General features: G+C 45.9%; 1 protein-coding gene across 1 annotated transcript; it reads left to right on the forward strand.

The window, feature by feature from the left end:
* Window positions 1-1,821: 1,821 nt before the first annotated feature.
* On the forward strand, window positions 1,822-24,259 carry LOC137315033 (beta-1,3-galactosyl-O-glycosyl-glycoprotein beta-1,6-N-acetylglucosaminyltransferase 3-like). Its single transcript, XM_067979988.1, has 4 exons — window positions 1,822-1,918; window positions 21,364-21,499; window positions 22,185-22,929; window positions 23,732-24,259. The coding sequence occupies exons 1-4, from the start codon at window positions 1,822-1,824 to the stop codon at window positions 24,257-24,259; spliced, it is 1,506 nt and encodes a 501-aa protein (XP_067836089.1).
* Window positions 24,260-24,650: the final 391 nt, after the last annotated feature.

Consider the following 24,650-nt stretch of genomic DNA (forward strand, 5'->3'; position numbering starts at 1 on the left):
TCCTTTTTCACTTCCCCTCTGAATATTCTATGTTCAGCCTTGTTCTCACATGTTACCAACCTAACATTTGTCATACGCCCCTGTTTCTGCTTCATCTCACTCTCCATCTCTTTTGTCATCCATGGAACTTTGGCTTTACTGGCCCTGCCTTTCCCCCTTGTGGGAGTTCCACAAAATGTCTTCAATGCATTCCATGAAGAAGTCCTCCAAACCACTTTTGCCAATTTGGCGTTCCCAGTCTCTTCGAAGCTTAATGTCTCCCTACAGTCATTACATTACACTTGTTACCTGTTCCTCCGATTTCCGGATTAATACTCTGTCCCTCACTGTATCCACTGATAGAGGTATTAAAAACTACTCCCAGCGGGGGTTAGATGGAGAGTGAATCTCACTCTACATTGTCCCATCAAACACTCACAGGGCAGGTACAGCAGGGGTTAGATGCAGAGTAAAGCTCCCTCCAGACTGTGCCAACAAAGACTCCCAGAACAGGTACAGCATGGGGTTAGATATAGAGTAACGCTCCCGCTACACTGTCCCGTCAAACTTAGCAAGCAGAGGTACGGTGATAGTTAGATACAGAGTAAAGCTCCCCCTGCACTGTCCAACCAAACACTCCAAAGTTTGGTACAGCAAGGGTTAAACACAGTGTAATGCTCACTCTGCATTCGAACACTCCCAGGGACAGGTAAAGCTTGTGTTAGATACTGAGTAAAGCATAATCTATACTGTCCCGTCAAGCACTCCCAAGGCAGGTACAGCAAGTGTTGGACGCAAAGTTCCCCTCTAGACATCGCCAGCAATCATTCACAGACGTTTCCAGCGGGGTCCCGCAAGGCTGAGTACTATGTCCCTTTTTTCTTGTGCTCTACATTAACGGTTTGGACTTGAATGTGGGGGGCTTGAAGTTTGCAGATGATACAAAAATGTGTCGTCTGTTTGATAGTGAGGAGGAAAGCTGCAGACTGCAGGGAGATAGCAACGGATTGGTCAGGTGGACTGAAAAGTGGCAAATGGAATTCAATCCGGAGAAGTGTGAGTTAATGCATTTGGGGAGGGCAAAAATGGCAAGGGAGTGCACAATAAAGGTGAGGATACTGAGATGTGTAGGAGAACAAAGGGACCTTGGAGTGCACGTCAACAGGTTCCTGAAGACAGCAGGGCAGGTAGATAAGGTGGCTAAAAAGGCATATGGGATACTTTCCTTTACTGGCCGAGGCATAGAATATAAGAGCAGTGAGGTTATGGTAGAACTTTATAAAACATTGTGTAAGCCACAGCTTGAGTACTGCGAGCAGTTCTGGTCACCACATTATAGGAAAGATGTGAATGCACTGGAGAGAGTACAGAGAAAATTTATGACGATGTTGCCACGGCTGCAGAATTTAAGCTATGGAAATAGATTGGATAGGCTGGGGTTATTTTCTTTGGAACAAAGGAGGCCTAGGGGTGATTTAATTGAGGTTTCAAAAATTATGAACGGGACTAGGTAGAGTGTATCGGGAGCACCTATTTCACTTAGCAGTGTGGTCAGTGACGAGGGGGCAGAGATTAAAAGTAATACGTAGAATGATTCGACGGGAGCTGAGAAGAATTTATTTCACCCAGAGAGTGGTGGAGGTCTGGAACTCACTGCCTGAAAGTGTGGTAGAGGCAGAAACCCTAAACTCATTTAAAAAGTTCTTTGGATGTGCTCTTGAAGTGCCGTTACCGACAGAGCTACGGACCAATTGCTGGAAAGCGGAGTTAAGCCGGATAGTTCCTTTTCGGTCGGCACGGACACGATGGGCCAAATGGCCTCCTTCTGCACCGTAACTTTCGATGACTCTATCTGTAAACCTGAATCGCGGCATTAAGCTGGGAAGTAACGAGAAGTCAGGAAGATTCCAGGTGAGGTGCTACTGCCAGGAAGCGAAAGGTAAGGTTGCAGCAGTCCTGGTGGATTTGTGTCTCTCCCCAATCAACTTCTGCCCAGCTTTTAAAGACCTTTTTAACACAGAATCACACCATTGGGGCGGCGGCTTGTGAACAATAGATTCCAACAAATGCAACCCACGATTGATTGACACTTCACTTGTTCTTTCTCAGTGTCCACAACGTGAACAAGATCAGTCGGCAGGTTTTCAAACGACCTCCAGCCCTCCTGGAATCGTTCTTGTTGCTATGGTTATCAATTCTCAGCTGTGTGACCTTATACTGCATGTTTTTTTTAAAATTCGTTCTCGGGATGTGGGCGTCGCTGGCGAGGCCAGCATTTATTGCCCATCCCTATTTGCCCTTGAGAAGGTGGTGGTGAGCCGCCTTCTTGAACCGCTGCAGTCCGTGTGGTGACGGTTCTCCCACAGTGCTGTTAGGAAGGGAGTTCCAGGATTTTGACCCAGCGACAATGAAGGAACGGCGATATATTTACAAGTCGGGATGGTGTGTGACTTGGAGGGGAACGTGCAGTTGGTGTTGATCCCATGTACCTGCTGCTCTTGTCCTTCTAGGTGGTAGAGGTCGCGGGTTTGGGAGGTGCTGTCGAAGAAGCCTTGGCGAGTTGCTGCAGTGCATTCTGTGGATGGTGCACACTGCAACCACAGTGCGCCGGTGGTGAAGGGAGTGAATGTTTAGGGTGGTGGATGGGGTGCCAATCAAGCGGGCTGCTTTATCTTGGATGGTGTCGAGTTTCTTGAGTGTTGTTGGAGCTGCACTCATCCAGGCAAGTGGAGAGTATTCCATCACACTCCTGACTTGTGCCTTGTAGATGGTGGAAAGGCTATGGGGAGTCAGGAGGTGAGTCACTCGCCGCAGAATACCCAGCCTCTGACCTGCTCTCGTAGCCACAGTATTTATATGGCTGGTCCAGTTAAGTTTCTGGTCAATGGTGACACCCAGGATGTTGATGGTGGGGGATTCGGCGATGGTAATGCCGTTGAATGTCAACGGGAGGTGGTTAGACTCTCTCTTGTTGGAGATGGTCATTGCCTGGCACTTGTCTGGCGCGAATGTTACTTGCCACTTATGAGCCCAAGCCTGGATGTTGTCCAGGTCTTGCTGCATGCGGGCTCGGACTGCTTCATTATTTGAGTGGTTGCGAATGGAACTGAACACTGTGCAGTCATCAGCGAACATCCCCATTTCTGACCTTATGATGGAGGGAAGGTCATTGATGAAGCAGCTGAAGATGGTTGGGCCTAGGACACTGCCCTGAGGAACTCCTGCAGCAATGTCCTGTGGCTGAGATGATTGGCCTCCAACAACCACTACCATCTTCCTTTGTGCTCGGTATGACTCCAGCCACAGGAGAGTTTTCCCCCTGATTCCCATTGACTTCAGTTTTACTCGGGTTCCTTGGTGCCAGAATCGGTGAAATGCTGCCTTGATGTCAAGGGCAGTCACTCTCACCTCACTTCTGGAATACAGCTCTTTTGTCCATGTTTGGACCAAGATTGTAATGAGGTCTGGAGCAGAGTGGTCCTGGCGGAACCCAAACTGAGCATCGGTGAGCAGGTTATTGGTGAGTAAGTGCCACTTGATAGCACTGTCAACGAAACCTTCCATCACTTTGCTGATGATTGAGAGTAGACTGATGGGGCGGTAATTGGCCGGATTGGATTTGTCCTGCTTTTTGTGGACAGGACATACCTGGGCAATTTTCCACAATGTCGGGTAGATGTCAGTGTTGTAGCTGTACTGGAACAGCTTGGCTAGAGGCGCAGCTAGTTCTGGAGCACAAGTCTTCAGCACTACAGCTGGGATGTTGTCGGGGCCCATAGCCTTTGCTGTATCCGTGCACTCAGCCGTTTCTTGATATCACGTGGAGTGAATTGAATTGGCCGAAGACTGGCTTCCGTGATGGTGGGGATATCGGGAGGAGGCCGAGATGGATCATCCACTCCGCACTTCTGGCTGAAGATGGTTGCAAATGCTTCAGCCTTGTCTTTTGCACTCACGTGCTGGACTCCGCCATCATTGAGGATGGGGATGTTTGCAGAGCCTCCTCCTCCTCCTAGTTGTTTAATTGTCCACCACCATTCACGACTGGATGTAGCAGGACTGCAGAGCTTTGTTCTGATCCGTTGGTTGTGGAATCGCTTCGCTCTGTCTCTAGCATGTTGCTTCCGCTGTTTAGCATGCATGTAGTCCTGAGTTGTAGCTTCACCAGGTTGGCACCTCATTTTTAGGTACGCCTGGTGCTGCTCCTGGCATGCTCTTCTACACTCCTCATTGAACCAGGGTGGATCCCCTGGCTTGTTGGTAATGGTAGAGTGAGGAATATGCCGGGCCATGAGGTTGCAGATTGTGCTGGAAAACAATTCTGCTGCTGCTGATGGCCCACAGCGCCTCATGGATGCCCAGTTTTGAGCTGCGAGATCTGTTCTGAATCTATCCCATTTAGCACGGTGGTCGTGCCACACAACACGTTGGATGGTGTCTTCAGTGCGAAGACGGGATTTCATCTCCACGAGGACTGTGCGGTGGTCACTCCGACCAATACTGTCATGGACAGATGCATTTGCGACAGGTAGATTGGTGAGGACGAGGTCAAGTAAGTTTTTCCCTCGTGTTGGTTCGCTCACCACCTTGCCGCAGGCCCAGTCCAGCAGCTGTGTCCTTCAGGACTCGGCCAGCTCGGTCAGTCGTGGTGCTACCGAGCAACTCTTGGTGATGGACATTGAAGTCCCCCACCCAGAGTACATTATGTGCCCTTGCTACCCTCAGTGCTTCCTCCAAGTGGTGTTCAACATGGAGGAGGACTGATTCATCAGCTGAGGGAGGACGGTCAGTGGTAATCTGCAGGAGGTTTCCTTGCCCATGTTTGACCTGATGCCATGAGATTTCATGGGGTCCAGAGTCAATGTTGAGGACTCCCAGGGCCACTCCCTCCTGACTGTATATCACTGTAAAGCCACCTACTGGTGGGTCTGTCCTGCCGGTGGGACAGGACATACCCAGGGATGGTGATGGAAGAGTCTGGGACTTTGGCTGAAAGATATGATTCTGTGAGTATGGCTATGTCAGGCTGTTGCTTGACTCGTCTGTGGGCCAGCTCTCCCAATTTTGGCACAAGTCCCCAGATGTTAGTAAGGAGGACCTTGCAGGGTCGACTGGGCTTGGTGTTTTGCCGTTGTCGTGTCCGGTGCCTCGTGGTCCAATGTCGGGTGGTCCGTCCGGTTTTATTCTTATTGTGACTTTTCGTAGCGAGATTTTACAACTGAGTGGCTTGCTAGGCCATTTCAGAGGGCAATTAAGAATCAACCACATTGCTGTGGGTCTGGAGTCACATCTCGGCCAGACCGGGTAAGGGCGGCAGGCTTCCTTATCTAAAGGACATTAGTGAACCAGATGGGTTTTTACTACAATCCGGTAGTTTCATAGCCATCATTACTGATACTAGTATTTTAATTCCAGATTTTCATTTAATTAATTGAATTTAAATTCGCCAGCTGCCGTGGCGGGATTTGAACTCATGACTCTGGATTTTAGTCCAGGCCTCTGGATTACTAGCCCAGTAACATAACCACTATGCTACTGTACCCTTGTGTTTAGAAACACTTCAGTGTATTTTACTCCATATCCAACACCGTGAGGTCTCCCGTGGTGCTTTTTTAAAGTTCATTCATGGGATGTGGGCGTCGCTGGCAAAGCCAGCATTTATTGCCCATCCCTCATTGCCCTTGAGAAGGTGGTGGTGAGCCGCCTTCTTGAACCGCTGCTGTCCGTGTGGTGAAGGTTCTCCCACATTGCTGTTAGGAAGGGAGTTCCAGGACTTTTACCCAGCGACGATGAAGGAACGGCGATATATTTCCATGTCAGGATAGTGCGCCTGATGCCCTCGTCCTTCTTGGTGCTGAAGATCAGGGATTTGGGAAGTGCTGTCGAAAAAGACTTGGCGATTTGCTGCAGTGGATGGTACACACTGCAGCAACAGTGCGCCGGTGGTGAAGGGAGTGAATGTTTAGGGTGGTGGATGGGGTGCCAATCAAGCGGGCTGCTTTTCCTGGATGGTGTCGAGCTTCCTGAGTGTCGTTGGTGTTGCACTCATCCAGGCAAGTGAAGAGTATTCCATCACACTCCTGACTTGTGCTTTGGAGATGGTGGAAAGGCTTTTGCTAGTCAGGAGGTCAGTAACTTGCCGCAGAATACCCAGCCTCTGACCTGCTCTTGCAGCAACAGTATTGATATGGCTGGTCCAGTCAAGTTTCTGGTCAATGGTGACCGCCAAGTTGTAAATGGTGGGCGATTCGGGGATGGTAATGCCGTTTAATATTAAGAGGAGGTGATTAGACATTCTCTTGTTGGAGATGGTCATTGCCTGGCACATATCTGGCGCGATTGTTACTTGCCACTTATCGGTCCAAGCCTGCATCTTGTCCAGGTCTTGCTGCATGCGGGCACGGACTGCTTCATTATCTGAAGGGTTGCGAATGGAACTGAACACTGTGCAATCATCAGCGAACATCCCCATTTCCGACCTTATATTGGAGGGAAGTTCATTGATGAAGCAGCTGAAGATGGTTGGGCCCAGGACACTGCCCTGAGGAACTCATTCAGCAATGTCCTGGGGCTGAGATGATTAACCTCCAACAAAAACTATCACCTTCCTTTGTGCTAGGTATGACTCCAGCCACTTGAGAGTTTTCCCCTTGATTCCCATTGACTTCAATTTTTCCAGTGCCCCCTGGAGCCACAATCGGTCAAATGTTGCTTTGATGTCAAGGGCAGACAGTCTCACCTCAGCTCCTTTGTCCACGTTTGTACCAAGGCTGGAATGAGGCCTGGAGCCGAGTGGCCCTGGCGGAACCCAAACTGAGCATCGGAGAGCAGTTTATTGGTGAGTAACTGCCGTTTGATAGCACTGTCCTCGACACATTCCATCACTTTGCTGATGATTGAGAGTAGACTGATGGGGCGGTAATTGGCTGGATTGGCATTTGTCCTGCCTCTTGTCTGTGCCGGCCGAGAAAGATCTATCCAGCCGAATCCCACTTTCCAGCACTTGGTCCATAGCCCTGTGGGTTATGGCACTTCAAGTTCATATCCAAGCACTTTTAAAATGATTGAAAGGTTTCTGCCTCTACCACCCTTTTAGGCAGAGAGTTCCAGACCCCACTCCCTCTGGGTGAAAAAAAAATATCCTCAGCTCCACTCCAATCCTTCTAACAATTACGGTGAATCAGTGCCCTCTCGTCGCTGAGAACCCTGCTAAGGGAAATATTTCCTTAATCTCCACTGTATCTCGGCACCTCATTATTTTGCACACCTCAATTAAATCTCCACTGTTCCAAAGTGAACAACCACAGCCGAACCAATCTTTCCTCATAGCTAAAATTCTTCAGACCTGGCAACGTCCTGGTAATCGCCCGTGTCCCCTCTCGAGTGAAATCACATCTTTCCGCTAATGTGGTGACCAGAACTGAAGCTGTGTGAGAGTGACTGCCCTTGATATTAAGGCAGTATTTGACTGAGTATGGCACCAAGGAGCCCAAGTAAAATTGAAGTCAATGGGAATCAGGGGGAAAACTCTCCAGGGGCTGGAGTCATACCGAGCACAAAGGAAGGTGCTGGTGGTTGTTGGAGGCCAATCATCTCAGCCCCAGGGCATTGCTGCAGGAGTTCCTCAGGGCAGTGAACTACGCCCAACCATTTTCAGCTGTTTCATCAATGACCTTCCTTTCATCATAAGGTCAGAAATGGGGATGTTCGCTGACGATTGCACAGTGTTCAGTTCCATTCGCAACCCCTCAAATAATGAAGTAGTCCGAGCCCGCATGCAGCAAGACCTGGACAACATCAAGGCTTGAGCAGATAAGTGGCAAGTAATATTCGCGCCAGACAAGTGCCAGGCAATGACCATCTCCAACAAGAGAGAATCGAACCACCTCCCGTTGACATTCAACGGCATTACCATCGCCGAATCCCCCACCATCAACATCCTGGGGGTCACAATTGGCCAGAAACTTAACTGGACCAGCCATATAAATACTGTGACGACAAGAGCAGGTCAGAGGCTGGGTATTCTGTGGCGAGTGACTCACCACCTGACTCCCCAAAGCCTTTCCACCTTCTACAAGGCACAAGTCAGGAGTGTGATGGAATACTCTCCACTTGCCTGGATGAGTGCAGCTCCAGCAACACTCAAGAAGCTTGACACCATCCAGGACAAAGCAGCCCGCTTGATTGGCACCCCATCCACCACCCTAAACATTCACTCCCTTCACCACCGGCGCACTGTAGCTGCAGTGCTGCAGTGTGTACCATCCACAGGATGCACTGCAGCAACTCGCCAAGGCTTCTTCGACAGCACCTCCCAAACCCGCGACTTCCACCACCGAGAAGGACAAGAGCAGCAGGCACCCGGGAACAACACCACCTGCACGTTCCCTTCCAAGTCACACAGCATCCCGACTTGGAAATATATCGCCGTTCCTTCATGTCGCTGTGTCAAAATCCTGGAACTCCCTTCCTAATAGCACTGTGGGAGAACCTTCACCACACCGACTGCAGTGTTTTTAGATGGTGGCTCACCACCACCTTCTCAAGGGCAAATAGGGATGGGCAATAAATGCCTGCCACGCCAGAGACGCCCACATCCCATGAACGAATAAAAAAAAAACAATTGTTTGTACAGTTCTATCACAACCTACCTGCTATTATATTCTATGCCTCGGCTCATAAAGGAACGTATCCAGTCTACTTTCTTAATCACTTTATCTACCTGTCCTGATACCTTCAGGGATCTGTAGGGCACGTATGTTCCTCTACATCTCTCAGTGTTCTCCAAGTTATTGTATACTCCCTTGCCTTGTTTGCCCTCCCCAAATGCATTACCTCACACTTCTCCGGATTGAACTCCATTTGCCCCTTTTCTGCCCACCTGACCAGTCCATTCATATCTTCCTGCAGCCTACAGCTTTACTCCTCACGAGAAGCATGGAATCAAAGAAAGGTTACAGCACGGAGGGAGGCCATTCGGCCCATGGACTCCACGCCGGCTCGATGCATTACAATCCAGCTGGTCCCACTCAACCGCTCTATCCCCGTAGACCTGCATTTGTTGCCTTTGAAGTAAATATCCAGTTCCCTTTTGAAGGCCATGATTGAACCTGCCTCCACCACCCCCTCACTCACTGTTAAAAAGTTTCTCCTCATGTCACTTTTGGTTCTTTTGCCAATCAGCTTAAATCTATGCCCTCTGGTCCATGACCCTTCCGCCATATGGAACCGTTTATCTTTATCTACTCTGTCTGCACCCTTCAGGATTTTGAATACTTCGATCAAACCTTGTCGCAACCGTCTCTGTTCCAAGGAGAACAACACCAGCTTCTCCAGTCTATCCACATAACTAATGTCCCTCTTCCCTGGAATCATTCTAATAAATCTATTCTGCACCCTCTCTAAGGCCTTCACCTCTTTCCTAAATTGCGGTGCACAGAACGATACACAATATTCCAATGGCTGAACCAGTGATTTATAAAGGTTAATCAACTTATCTGAGCAAGGATGTCCTTGTCATGGAGGGAGTGCAACGAAGGTTTGCTAGACTGATTCCTGGGATGGCAGGACTGACATATGAGGAGAGATTGGGTCAACTAGGTCTATATTCAATAGAGTTTACAAGAATTAGAGGTGATCTCATCGAAACATTTAAATTCTAACAGGGCTAGACAGACTAGATGCAGAGAGGGTGTTCCCGATGGCTGTGGAGTCCAGAACCAGGGGTCACAGTCTCAAGATATGGGACATGCCATTTAGAACCAAGATGAGGAAACCTTTCTTCACTCCGAGGGTGGTGAACCTGTGGAATTCTCTACCGCAGAAGTCAGTGGAGGCCAAGTCATTCGATGTATTCAAGAAGGAGACAGATATATTTCGTAATGCTAAAGGGATCAAGGGATAGGGGGAAAAGCGGGAACGGGGTACTGAGTTACAGGATCAGCCATGATTATTTTGAATGGCGGGGCAGGCCCGAAGGGCCGAATGGCCTACTCGTCTTCCTATTTTCTATGTTTCTATGTTTCTATCATGACTTCTATACTTTTGTACTCGATGCCTCCATTTATAAAGCCCAGGATCCCATATGATTTTAAATCGCTTGCTCAACCTGCCCTGCCACATTCAACGATTTGTGTACATATACGCCCAGATCTTTCTGTTCTTATACCCTTTTAGAATTGTGCCCTCTAGTTTATATTGCCTCTCCTCGTTCTTCTTACCGAAATGTATCAATTTGCATTTTTCTGCGTAAAATTTCATCTGCCACGTTTCGGCCCACGCCACCAGCCTGTCTATATGTTCTTGAAGTCGATCACTATCCTCCTCATTGTTTACTGCACTTCCAAGTTTTGTTTCATCTGTAAATTTTGAAATTGTGCCCTGTACACCCAAGTCCAAGTCATTAATATATATCAAGGAGATCAGTGGTTCCAGCACAGACCCCTGGTGAACCCCACTGTGCACTTCCATCCAGTCTGAAAAACAACCGTTCACCACTACTCTCTGTTTCCTGTCACTTAGCCAATACTGTATCCATGTTGCTATTGCCCCCTTTATTCCATGGGCCGCAATCTTGTTAATATGCCTACCATGCGACACTTTATCGAACGCCTTTTAAAAGTCCATATTCACCACATTAACTGCATTGCCGTCATCTGCACCCTCTTGTAACTCATCAAAAATCTCTGTCAGGTTAGTTAAACACGATTTGTCTTCACCAAATCCGTGCTGGCTTTCCCTAATCAATCCACCCTGGTCCAAGTGACTGTTAATTCTGTCCCGGATAATCGTTTCTAAAAGTTTCCCCGCCACTGAGGTTAAACCGATTGCCCAACATTTGCTGGGTTCATCCTGACACACATTTTTGAAGAAGGGCGTAGCATTTGCAATTCTCCGATCCTCTGACACCACCCCCGTATCGATAGATGTTTGGAAGATTATGGCCAGCAGCTCTGCAATTTCCACCCTTACTTCCCTCAGCAACCGAGGATGCATCCCATCCGGACTGGGTGAATTATCCACTTTAAGTACAATCAGCCTTTTAAGTACCACTTCTTTATCATTTTCAGCCATCCTGTATCTCAACTCTATCTTCCTTTACTGAGAGTCTGGCACTATCAATCACATGGGCATTTTTTGTATCATCTGCAAACTTCTTAATCATGCCCCTTACATTTAAGTCTAAATTTTTAATTGTAACACAAAAAGCAAGGGTCCTGGTACTGAGTCCCGTGGAACCCCACTGGAAACAGCCTTCCGCTCACAATAACACCTGTCGACCATTCGCTTTTGCTTCCTGCCACTGAACCAATTTTGGATCCAACTAGTCACTTTCCTTGGATACCGTGGGTTTGTACTTTTTTGACCATTCTGCCTTGTGCCTCAGGGATAAGCTGCTGCAAGGTGAATTTAAGAAGTTAAGAGATAAATTAAACAGCAGGACCTCAAAGGTAGTGATCTCAGAATTACTACCAGTGACACGTGCCAGTGAACATCGGAACAGGAGAATAGATCGGATGAATGCGTGGCTGCAGGGATGGTGTAGGAGGGAATGATTTAGATTCCTTCGAAATTGGGACCGGTTCTGGGGAAGGTGGGACCTGTACAAGCGTGACGGGTTACACCCGAGCAGGACCGGGACCAATGTCCTCGCGGGGGTATTTGCTCGTGTTGTTGGGAAAGCTTAAACCAGAGTGGCAGGGGGTTGGGCACCTGAGCGGTGAATCAGAAGGGGAGTAAAGTTGGGAGCAGCAAGGGAGGGGAAGACCCAGGGGAAATTTACAATGCAAATTGTAGAAACAGTTGTTGAACTAAGAGTTCTATATGCAAATGCACGGAGAATAAGGAATAAATTAAATGAAGTACAGGCACAAATTCAAATTGGAGGGTATGCCATGAAAGCTATTAAAGAGACATGGCTGCAGGCTGGTCCGGATTGAGAACTAAATATACCGGGTGAAATGGTCAACGGGAGAGATAGGGAAAATGGAAGAGGGGGAGGAGTAGCCTTAGTGATAAAGGAGGTTATACCGAGAGGTAAGCAGCCAACAGAGACATTATTGATTAAATTGAGAAATAGGAAAGGATCTAAGACTTCAGTGCGTGTGGTGCATTGAACCTCTGGCAGTAGCTCTGAAGTGCTAGATTGTATAAATGCAGAGATTAGGCAAGCGTGCAACAAAGGCATAGTGGTGTTAATGGGGGACTTTAACCTTCACATCGATTGGGAAAAGCAGACTAGCAACTGTCAGAAAGGTAGTGAATTTCTTGAGTGTGTCCGGGATAGTTTTCGACAGCAGCTTGTCCTGGAGGCAACAAGGGGGCAAGCCATACTACATTTAGTAATGATTTATGAACCAGATTTCGTCAACGGCTTAACTGTGCGTGAACATCAATCCAATAGCGATCATAACATGATCGAGTTCAAGGCAGTGTTTGAAAGGAAAAAAAGTGAATCAGCTTCTAAGACCCTAGACTTGGGTAAGGCCGACTTCAATGGGATGAGACAGAGACTGTCCACAGTAAACTGGGCAAACCTGTTAATGGGTAAAACGACTGATGATCATTGGGGAATGTTTAAGGAAATATTTAACGAGATACAGAACCGGTTTATACCCCTGAGGGGCAAGAACGCGATTTGTCAAAAAAAACAGCCATGGACAACTAAGGAGGTAAGGGACAGTATAATTCATAAAGAAAGGGCATACAAAAAGGCCAACAATGGCGCAAATCCTGGAGAATGAGCAAGATGCAACGATTAACAAAGGGTCACAAAACAGATAGTAGGAACTGCAAAAAGAGACGATGAAAAGAAACTTGCAAGTGATATCAAAACCAATCCGAAGAACTTTTATCGTTATATTAGAAAAAGAGGGTGGTCAGGAGCAGTGTTGGCCCCTTACGAACTGAAATGGTGAAATGGCGGACATGTTAAATAATTACTTTGCGTCAGTATTTACAGTAGAAAAAGAGGATAGCAGACCGGAAATCCCAAAAAAATAATATTGAATCGGGGAAAGGAACTCAATAAAATTAACATGAGTAAAACAATATTAATGAAGAAAATAATAGCACTGAACAGTAACAAATCCCCAGGACCAGATGTTTTTCATCCCAGGTTTTTAAAGGAAGTAGGTGAGTACATTGCAGATGCCCTAACTATAATCCTTTAAAGTTATCTAGATTTAGGAACCGTCCCTCTGGATTGGAAAATTGCACATGTCACTCCGCTTTTTAAGAAAGTAGAGAGAGGGAATTCAGTGAATAGTAGGTCAGTGAGCCTAACATCTGTTGTGGGGAAAATGCTGGTGTCTATAATTAAGGATAGGGTGGCTGAACACCTCGATAATTTTCAGTTAATCCGAGAAAGCCAGGTCGTGCCTGACAAATCTGATTGAATTTTCTGAAGAGGTGACTAATGTGGCGGACAAGGGAATGTCAATGGATGTTATTTATATGGACTCCCAGAAGGCATTTGAGAAAGTCTCAAAAAAGAGACTGTTAGCTAAGATCGAAGCCGATGGAATCGAGGGAATAGCACGGACTTGGTTCGGAAGTTGGCTGAGCGAAAAGCGACATAGAGTGGGGATAATAGGTAGGTGATCAAATTGGCATGATGTGACAAGTGGTGTCCGGCAGGGTTCTGTCACGGGGCCTCAATTATTCAAAATATTTATTAACGACTTAGATGAAGGCATAGAAAGTCTCATAACTAAGTTTGCGGATGACACAAAGATTGGTGGTATTGTAAGCAGTGTAGATGAAAACATAAAATTACAAAGGGATATTGATAGATTAGGTGAATGGGCAAAACTGTGGCAAATGGAATTCAATGTGCACACATGTGAGGTCATCCACTTTGGACCATAAAATATAGATCAGGGTACTTTGTAAATGGTAAAAAGTTAAAAACAGTGGAAGTCCAAAGGGACGTAGGGGTTCATGTACATCGATCATTGAAGTGCATTAACAGGTGCAGAAAATAATTAATAAGGCTAATGGAATGCTGGTCTTTATATCCAGAGGACTAGAGTACAAGGGGGCAGAAATTATGCTGCAGCCAGACAAATCCCTTGATAGACCGCACCTGGAGGACTGTGAGCATTTCTGGGCACCGTTCCTTCGGAACGAGTGCAGCGTAGGTTTACTAGAATGAAACCTGTTCTTTATGGGTTAAGTTACGAGGAGAGATTATTCAAATTGGGGTTGTATTCTTTAGAATTTAGAAGGTTAAGTGGTGATCTGATCGACGTTTGTAAGATGTTAAGTCGAACAGATAGGGTGGATAGATAGAAACTATTTCCGCTGTTTGTGGGTTATCGGACTGGGGGCACTGTCGAAAAATTGATGCTCGCTCAATTGCTCATTTTAAATCTGATAGATAGCTTTTTGCCAAACAAAGTCATTAAGGAACATGGGCCAAAGGCAGGTATAAGGAGTTAGATCACAGATCAGCCATGATCTTATCAAATGGCGGAGCGGCTCCAGGAGCTGAATGGCCGACTCCTGTTCCTATGTTCCTATAATTCGAGTTGTTAGTTTTTGTATAACGATTTGTGATGTCCCTCCTACGAGATTAAAATTCGAGTTGTTTTTTTTAAAATAACGATTCGTGATGGGCCCTACTTCCTGTTGGTAATTCGAGTAGTTACTTTTTAGATAAAGATTAGTGATGGACCCGCCTACCAGTTTATATTTCGAGTTGTTACTTTTTATATAACGCTCAGCAATGGACCCTCGTACCTGTTTATAATTTAAGCAGTTACTGTTTATGTATGGATCAGAGATGTGCAATCCTAACTTGATATTTTGAGCTGTTTCTTATATATAGATTCGTGATGGACCCTCCTCCCTGTTGGTTATTCGAATAGATACTTTTCATAAAAAGTTTAGTGATGGGCCCTCCTACCTGTTAGTAATTTGAGTAGATACTTTTTATTTCATGAATGTTTTCCCTTCATCCCATTTTTCTCATCGGAGTAGATATTTTTTTCCATAAAGATGAGTGATGGGCCCTCCTGCCTATAGTTAATTCAAACCCTTACTTTGCATATAATGATTAGTGATGGGCCCTCATACCTGTAAGTAATTGAAATAGTTACTGTTGATATAAAAAATAGTGATGGACCTTCTTACCTGTAATTCATTCAAACACTTGAAATCTGGCTAAAGATTAGTGATGGACCCTCCTACATGCAAGTAATTCGAACATTTTGTATAAATATTAGTGATGGGCCCTCCTAACCGTAGGTAACTCGAATGCTTAATTTTATATAAATATTAGTGATGGACTCTCCCACCTGTTTGTAATTTGAATAGATAATTTATATATCCAGATTAATGATGAAGCCTCCCACCAATTTATAATTCGAGTAGTTACATTTTATGTAAAACCTAGTAATGGACCCTCCGACCTGTTGGTTATTTGAGAGGTTACGTTTTATATAAAGATCAGTGATGGGCCCTTCTACCTTTTGCTAATTTAAGAATTACTTTTTATATAAAGATTAGTGATTGGCCCTCCTACATTTTGCTATTTTAAGAATTACTTTTTTATGTAAAGATTAATGATGGGCCCTTCTACCTGTTAGAAATTTAAATAGTTAATTCCATAAGACCAGTGACCAGGATCCTTTTATCTGTGAAGGAGATCGCTTCTATCCGGTGGTCGGTTTGCAACTGACACATTTCTGAGGTCAATGTATCTCTAAAGGCAACAACCTCTCTTTGTTTTATTAGTTGAGTGAGTTTGATAGAAAAACGCCTCATTGACATGAACTTATTTCACCAAAAACAGAAGCTCCCGCTCGATTCTCCCAACGAATTCACGTCCTTTTCCAACTGACCGAAACTGACATCGTGGTGTAAATCAGCAATTAATTATTTTAATAAATCGGGGTAAACATTTTTGTCGGATCTTTCTCCGATCCTGTGACTGGATCGCGTTTGGTCCGGCCTCATGTAACCAGAGGCTGATTGTCCAGGTGCTCGGCAGAGAACGATGATCCACCAGTGCGAATGTATTAACCCTTTACTAAGCTGAGCTACGTGTTCAGTGTGAACTGCTGGTCCCGCCTTTGATTAGTTCAATAAAAAAAACTCTGGGCACAAAAAAGTTGATTGAGTGTTACTGTAAAAATCCGCAAGAAGTTACAAGGACAGGTTCCAATCCCTGTCTTTCTGAACTGCAATTTCTAAAGTAGGAAGGAGTCGCAACTGGGGCAGGATGGGGAAAATCCCCAAAGTCCGTGTTCCTGCTTTCTGTCCCACAGCCTCTCTTAAAATGTGTCCGTGTGGAGACTGGTGGGGACCAGGAGTGGGTTTAGCCCTGAAATGTCCGGTGTAAAGTGGACTCCCCCTGAGATCGCACATTCACAGAATAGTCGCATCCCCGGCTCTGGAGAACACATCAGACCGCGGGAAATAGGCTTCAGAGAGAAAGGTGAACGGGAGGAATGAAAGAATAAAACACGGAACTGAAGCTGAGAATCCACACGAACTTACCTTAACCCCGCAATGATTTTCTGCCTCTTTATTTCCGTGTAGATTTTGAAGGTTATATCCTTGTTATTTCATCACAACCGATTAGATAAACGTTCCTTTTTTACAATTTGGCAAGTCACAAATTAGGAATTTGATCTGACCCTTGTTGTGAGATTCAGAGCGAAATTTGATCTGACCCTTGTGATATTCAGAGCGATATTTGATCTGACCCTTGTTGTGAGATTCAGAGCGATATTTGATCTGATCCCTGTTGTGAGATTCAGAGCGATATTTGATCTGACCCTTGTTGTGAGATTCAGAGCGATATTTGATCTGAACCTTGTTGTGAGATTCAGAGCGATATTTGATCTGATCCTTGTTGTGAGATTCAGAGCGATATTTGATCTGACCCTTGTTGTGATATTCAGAGCGATATTTGATCTGACCCTCGATGTGAGATTCAGAGCGATATTTGATCTGATCCTTGTTGTGAGATTCAGAGCGATATCTGATTTGACCCTCGTTATAGGAGATTCAGAGGGATATTTATTTTCTCTCTATCATTTCCCCTTTGTTTTTTGACCAGGATTATGGATTTACTCGGGCCGGAGACAGATCCTCATGCGGCGGACCCAAGAAGGTTCACTCGGTTAATCCCGGGGATGAAGGGGTGGATATCTGAGGAGAGGTTGAGTAGATTGGGACTCTACTCATTGGAGTTCAGAAGAATGAGAGGCGATCTTATTGAAACATATAAGATTGTGAAGGGGCTTGATCGGGTGGATGCGGTAAGGATGTTCCCAAGGATGGGTGAAACTAGAACGAGGGTGCATAATCTTAGAATAAGGGGCTGCTCTTTCAAAACTGAGATGAGGAGAAACTTCTTCACTCAGAGGGTAGCAGGTCTGTGGAAGCTACATCATTAAATAAATTTAAAACAGAAAAGGACTGTTTCCTAGAAGTAAAGGGAATTAGGGGTTACGGGGAGCGGGCAGGAAATTGGACATGAATTTAGATTTGAGGTTAGGATCATTTTAGCCATGATCTTATTGAATGGCGGAGCAGGCTCGAGGGGCCGATTGGCCTACTCCTGCTCTTATTTCTTATGTTCTCATGTTCTTATCCCCCAATATTTATTTTGAAGTGAACTCTCCTGCCACAGACCTTCCGTTTTGTTCTTTACTCTCCTCCCCAACCATTCCCTGGCTCTGGACTTGCTGAAAATCTTTAAATCTTTTCACATCTTCCAGTTCTGACGAAAGGTCTTCGACATGAAACGTTAACCACAGAGGCTGCCTGACTTGCTGAGCTTCTCCAGCATTTTCTCGTTTTATTTCAGATTACCAACATCCACAGCATTTTGCTATTGAGCACGTGTTCAGATAATTCTTCAGATAAGTCTTAGTTTGTATGGATGGGGGGCGTGGGGAGCACGGTGACATAATTTGGCATGTATTGGCACGGGGCATCGGTTGGCATGGGTTGGCACGGGAAATAGATTGGCACGGGGCATAGGTTGGTCCAGGGCATAGGTTGGTACGGGGGTCGTCAGAAATGGGGGGAGGGATCTGGCGTCAGATCGGCGGGAGGGGCGGTAGGGATCGGGGACATCGCGGATGTCCCGGATCGTTGGTGGGGGGGCGGTGGCGTAATCGTGAATCAGTGTCGGGGTCCGCGATTGGGGTCGGGGGTCCGCGATCGTTGCAGGCGGGGGGGTCATTGGGTTCGGGGGTCCGCGATCGGCGATCGGCGATCGGCTTGTTGGGTTGAATAGAAAACTCTCAGCTGAAATCATCGATGGATGGAAACAAGGAAGAAGGAGAAGGTCTGTGGCGCGAGAGTTTTGGTCGGGAAGAGAAGGTTTGTGGCGGGAGAGTTCAAGCAGGAAAGAGAAGAACAGGGTACTTTCTAAATGGCAAAAAGTTAAAAACAGTGGATGTTCAAAGGGATTTAGGGGTTCAGGTACATCGATCATTGATTGTCATGAACATGTGCAGAAAATAGTTAATAAGGCTAATGGAATGCTGACCTTTATATCTAGAGGACCCTAGGCAAGACAGAGGGTCAGAGGGATCTTGGTGTGCAAGTTCACAGATCCCTGAAGGCGGCGGAACAGGTAGATAAGGTGGTAAAGAAGGCATATGGGATACTTGCCTTTATTAGCCGAGGCATAGAATATAAGAGCAAGGAGGTTATGATGGAGCTGTATAAAACACTGGTTAGGCCATAGCTGGAGTACTGTGTGCAGTTCTGGTCGCCACACTACAGGAAGGATGTGATCGCTTTGGAGAGGGTGCAGAGGAGATTCACCAGGATGTTACCAGGGCTGGAGCGCTTCAGCTATGAAGAGAAATTGGGAAGATTGGGTTTGTTTTCCTTGGAGCAGAGGAGGCTGAGGGGGGACATGATTGAGTTGTACAAAATTATGAGGGGCACAGATAGGATGGATACTAAGGAGCTTTTTCCCTTCGTTGTGGGTTCTATAACAAGGGGACATAGATTCAAGGTAAAAGGCCGGAGGTTTGGAGGGGATTTGAGAAAGAACTTTTTCACCCAGAGGGTGGTTGGAGTCTGGTACTCACTGCCTGAAAGGGTTGTGGAGGCAGGAACCCTCATAACATTCAAGAAGCATTTGGATGAGCACTTGAAATGCCATAGCATACAAGGCTACGGACCAAATGCTGGAATATGGGATTAGATTAGACAGGGCTTGATGGCCGGCGCGGACATGATGGGCCGAAGGGCCTCTATCCGTGCTGTATAACTCTATGACTCTATGACTCTATGACTGTCGTACAAGGGGGCAGAAGTTATGCTGCAGCTATACAAAACCCTGCTTAAACCGCATCTGGAGTACTGTGAGCAGTTCTGGGCACCGCACCTTCGGAAGGACATATTGGCCTTGGAGGGAGTGTTGTGCAGGTTTACAAGAATGATACCCGGACTTCAAGGGTTAAGTTACGAGGAGAGATTACACAAATTGGAGTTGTTTTATCGAGAGTTTGGAAGGTTAAGGGATGATCGGATCGAAGTTTATAAGATATTGAGGGGAACAGATCGGCTGGATAGTGAGAAACTATTTCTGCTGGTTGGGGATTCTGTGGGGCGCAGTCTAAAAATTAGAGTCAGACCTTTCAGGAGTGAGATTGGAAAACACTTCGACACACAAAAGGTGGTTGAAGTTTGGAACTCTCTTCCGCAAACCGCAATTGATACTAGCTCAATTACTAATTCTAAATCTGAGATAGATAGCTTTTTGGCAACCAAAGGTATAAAGGGATATGGGCCAAAGGCAGGGATATGGAGTGACATCAGGGAACAGCCATGATCTTATCAAATGGCGGAGTGGGCTCGAGGGGCTGAATGGCCTAGTCCTGTCCATGTGTCTGTCACGGGAGTGTTAGAGCAGGAAAGAGAAGGTCTGCGGCGGGAGAGTTCAATCGAAGACAAATATTGGGCAAGTTTGGGGCCGACGCTTGAACCTCTGTCTCCGGCCCGAGTAAGTCCTTAATCCGAGTCAAAAAACAGAGCAGAAATGAGAGAGTGAAATGAAATATCGCAATACATCCCTCGGAATTACCACCACAATCTGTCCTCAAACATTGTCTCTTTTCGGGCACTTCCATCCTGTGGAGGGGATTTTGATTCCTGTCTGATAACCAAGCTGAAAAAGAGGAAAATCCAATCTTTATACCGACTATAGAACAGGAATGATCTTTTCTGTATTTAACAATGTGACGGGTGTATCTAATGCAGATTTACAATGATAAATGTAACTATGGAATGTCAGTGATCTTTCCCCCAGTGGCTGAGGCGATTGATGCTCAGGGATAGTTTAATTCACCGGTTAAATGGTGAATGTCCTCACCGACAGAAACAGCTCAGCTCACTGACAAGACACCGGCTCTTGTGCCCTGTGTTGAAAGTGCAAACATCAGGAAATCGCTTGGACTTTTAGTGAACAATGTCCCAGACAGAAATGTAACAATTTCTTTCCAACCATGTGCCTGTTTTACTGAACTTCCCTGGAACAAGAAGAGAGAAATTAAAATTGAGAATAAACTTTGTTCACAGTCGAAGCAGCAGCGAATTATCAAATCGGTTCGATGTGATTTCGTCAGGGAGGCCGCTCCCTGTCCTGAAACAACTGAGGAATGTTTCAGTTGAAATCCATCCTGAGGTGCGGCAGCTGCTTTCACACAGAGAGGGAGCTCTGAATCTCATAAAACAAGGCTCAGGTCAAATTCCAACCTTGGGACTTGCCAAAATAAACAAGAAAATTGTGCCTGACTGGCTATAAGGAAATAAAATGAAATAACCTGCAAAATCCACAGGGTAATAAAGAAACTGACAATCATTGCCGGATCGAGAAAAGGTTGATGTATTTTCTAAGCTTCAGTTCCGTGTTTTATTCTTTCATTCCTCCCGTTCTCCATTCACTCTAAAGCCTATTTCCCGCGGTCTGATGTGTTCTCCAGCGCCGGGGATGCGACTATTCTGTGAGTGCGTTCTCAGGGGGGAGTCCATTTTACACCGGACATTTCGAGGATAAAACCCACTCCTGGTCCCCACCAGTCTCCCCACGGACACATTTTCAGAGCGGCTGTGGGACAGAAAGCAGGAACACGGAGCTTGTGGATTTACCCTGTTCTGGTCCAGTGACGCCTCCTCCCGACTTTAGAATTTGCAGTTCAGGAAGACAGGGATTGGAACCGTGTCCTTGTAACTCCGTAGGCAACTGATGTCGCCCTGCACTGTCGGAGGGGCAGTACTGAGGGAGCGCTGTCCGATGCGTGATGCCGTTTTTCAAATGAGAGTCTTCCCTCTCAGGTCGAAGTTTGTTATTCCACTGCCCCGATGCACCAGCCAATATTTGTGCCTCAATTAACATCACTGAAACAGGTTATCCGGTCATCATCACATTGGTGTTAGTGGGATCTTGCTGTACACAAAAGCAACTGCAGCGTTCACAACATGACAACTGTGACGACACGTCAAAATACGTCATTGGCCGGAAAGCCTCTTGGGACATCCTGAGGTTATGAAAGGCGCTGTATGAATGTTAGTCTTTCTTTTTTTTTCTCTTGTTCTGGACTCTGTTATCGCTTTCCTCGTCCTTTTCGTTTATGGTCTTGAATCTTTCATGAGACCCGCCCGAGCCTTCTCCCTTCTTTCAGTAAAAGTTTACGGAAAAGCCGAAGTTACGAAAAAGGCAATAGAGAATGTGGAAAATGTGTACTAACTGATAGCGGTTACACGAGGGAGAAACCTATTAAAGGGACGTTTGTGAAGCGAAGATTGAATCTCTGCGACAAGAAATTGAGAGGCTAAGTGCCACCAAAGCGCAAAGAGCGGAGAGAGTGAGCGAGTGACTGATTGAGAGAGTGAGGGAAGGTGCAAGGTCTGACCGATCACAAAGGCACACTGGAAGAGGGGACAAGACACCAGGAGCAGGTGCGACCTGTCTCACAGAGCTGACAGCTGAAACCCAATGAAGCCACAATTGCTGTTGTCATCCCCGAGCATCCGATTTGAATTCATTGGTGCCTGAAAATTCGGTGCCAAATTTATCCAAATTCCTGGAACAAAGTGCCTCCTTGTCAAGAGCACAATTCCTCAAAGTTTATATTTGCATAAGAAATATATCTGGAAATCGGATCACAGATTTACATTTTAAATACTCGTGAAAGGGCAATGATGATATTGGCATGGTGTTCTTACAGGCGGGCGGTACTGATGTCAACCCTGTGCGGACTCGCTGTGACTTTTCTTGGTGGATATTTTTCCCGGAGAGGAAATCTGTTGGTAAACTATTGGAAACCAGTTAAACTAAAACCAGGTTATGATGAGCGAAATGCATCTCTCGATCTGTCAGAAATGAACTCGAGTTGCTGGAAGATAATTAGCGGTGACCCGGAATCCGTTGAAAAAGCTCTTATCAATTCGATTACAATCGCAAACAAACACAAAGCCTTCACTGAAATCGATTACTTAACAATGACCCGAGACTGCGATTCTTTTGTTAAAAACCGCAAATACAACACTTTCTCCTTAAGCACCGAGGAACGCGATTTCCCTCTGGCCTATTCTATGGTGATCTATGATAAGATCGAGATGTTTGAGAGGCTCCTAAGAAGCATTTACGCTCCTCAGAATGTATACTGCGTCCACGTGGACAGGAAGTCTCCAAAACAGTTTCACTCGGCCGTCCAGGCCATCGTCTCTTGTTTCAGTAATGTCTTCGTTGTCAGTAAATTAGAGACGGTGACGTACGCCTCATGGTCCAGGGTTCAGGCTGATCTGAATTGCATGGAAGAGCTGCTGAGGAGCTCAGTCCCGTGGAGATATCTCATCAATGTGTGTGGACAAGACTTTCCAACGAAAACCAACCGAGAGATGATCAACAGTCTCATGGCCATGAACGGCTCAAATGTGATAGAGTCGGACCCTCCACCGGGATATAAACAGGTAAATGCGCCAGCTTCATGTCTGCCCAGTCGCCAAAGGGGGGCAGTGGAAGCGGTTATATGTAACCAAAAGTAACTGAATGGATATTTGAAGGAGTGGATGATTGGAACTTGCTCATTATCAAATTGCAGTGATACCACACCTCACCTGAAGCACAAGGGATGTGACATTACCCCCTGCCGGTGGTCTCACATCTCCCGCTTCACTGGATTGGATTGTCAAGCGTTGAATTGAATCTCGAGTTCGGCGGCCTCATGCCCCACATCGTATGTTTGAAATCACTCGGTTTGGGCACGAGAATAGAAGGATAACTTCATAGGAACATAGCGACATAGGAACATGTAGAATAATAGAAGGATAACTTCCTATTTACCATATTTAGCCTTCTTCCCAGGGAACTGGCAGATGATCATTTGCTGTTAAATACATTGTTTTCAAAGCCTTGACACACTTTTTTTTCAAATGCGATTGTTGATTGGCTTATTTTATTTCACGTGTCTAAATTCCATACTTGTGGGTGACCAATCTGGCCTGATCTGCTGACATCTCCCGTATCATTTCCCTTCAATGGGCCATTAGTCGCTGTGCAGCGAGCCTCCACCTTATCGTTTTTTCGTGGTTTCCTCTTTTGAGCTGCTCTATGTATCAGAATTTTATAGGCAAAATGTATACAAGCAAAAAAAACATTAGCTAAAGTCTAAATTTATTATTAATCGATACTGCTGTTACTTGTGTTGCGGTAGAAAAAAAAATAGGATGACGTTGGAAAATGAGAAATGATTGCTCTTTTCTTGACTTTCAGAGACGATGGAAGTTTCATTATGATATCCGTGGAACTGTGGTCTTAACAGATCGAGAGAAGAGCCCCCCTCCCATAAACAGCCCCATGTTTGTGGGGGCCGCATACATTATGGTCACCAGAGAATTTGTGAGTAATTTATTTGTGAACTCGGAAATCCAGGCGTTTTTCAAGTGGTCGGAGGACACCTACAGCCCCGATGAACACATCTGGGCGACCCTGCAGAGAATGCCCGAGGTACCAGGCTCCATTCCAGACACTCCCAGGCACCGTCGGGGTGACCCACCAATCCTTACTCGAGCAGTGAAGTGGTCTTTTGAGGCTGGTGATGTTGAGAAAGGTGCCTTATATCCGCCTTGTACAGGAAGGTACCGCCATCAAGTCTGTGTTTATGCTTCTGCAGATCTGCACTGGATCTTCCAACAGAAACCCTTGTTCGCCAACAAGTTTGACCCTGAAGTGGACAACACAGCTGTGCAATGTATGGAGGACTATGTCCGACATAGAGCGATTCACGGAACAGGAAGTTAACAGTGAATGGGGAGATATAGGCCCCAGGCAGAAGGCGGGGCTGTAACTGCGAATCGATAAGTATTTCTGATGAAGCAATGTGCTGAATAATATTGGGGGATCTGTTACACCTAAACAAAAATAAATAACAGGGGATCTATCGTTAGCTCAAAGTGGATCATTGTAATCAATATGACCATGACAGCGGATGCATAATTAATTCCAACGAGAGCATAGCAACTAATAGGACTGTAATAGTGGTTGCATCAATCGTTCAAACTGGAACATTGCAAACAATGTGTTTGTAATCGTGGTTGCATCAATCGCTCAAATTGAAACATTTTAACAAATGGGACTGTAATCGTGGCTGCAACAATCGTTCAAACTGGAACATTGCAACCAATAGAACAAC

Source organism: Heptranchias perlo, unplaced genomic scaffold, assembly GCF_035084215.1.
Source record: "Heptranchias perlo isolate sHepPer1 unplaced genomic scaffold, sHepPer1.hap1 HAP1_SCAFFOLD_53, whole genome shotgun sequence".
NCBI classification, from domain to species: domain Eukaryota; kingdom Metazoa; phylum Chordata; class Chondrichthyes; order Hexanchiformes; family Hexanchidae; genus Heptranchias; species Heptranchias perlo.

What these genes read in the sequence shown, in the direction of transcription:
- LOC137315033 (XM_067979988.1), top strand. Translation starts at nt 1,822, where the DNA reads ATGACTCTATCTGTAAACCTGAATCGCGGCATTAAGCTGGGAAGTAAC. An exon ending in CTACTGCCAGGAAGCGAAAG is followed by an intron (nt 1,919 to 21,363) that starts GTAAGGTTGCAG and finishes TCACTGAAACAG; the next exon opens with GTTATCCGGTCATCATCACA. An exon ending in GCCTCTTGGGACATCCTGAG is followed by an intron (nt 21,500 to 22,184) that starts GTTATGAAAGGC and finishes GTGTTCTTACAG; the next exon opens with GCGGGCGGTACTGATGTCAA.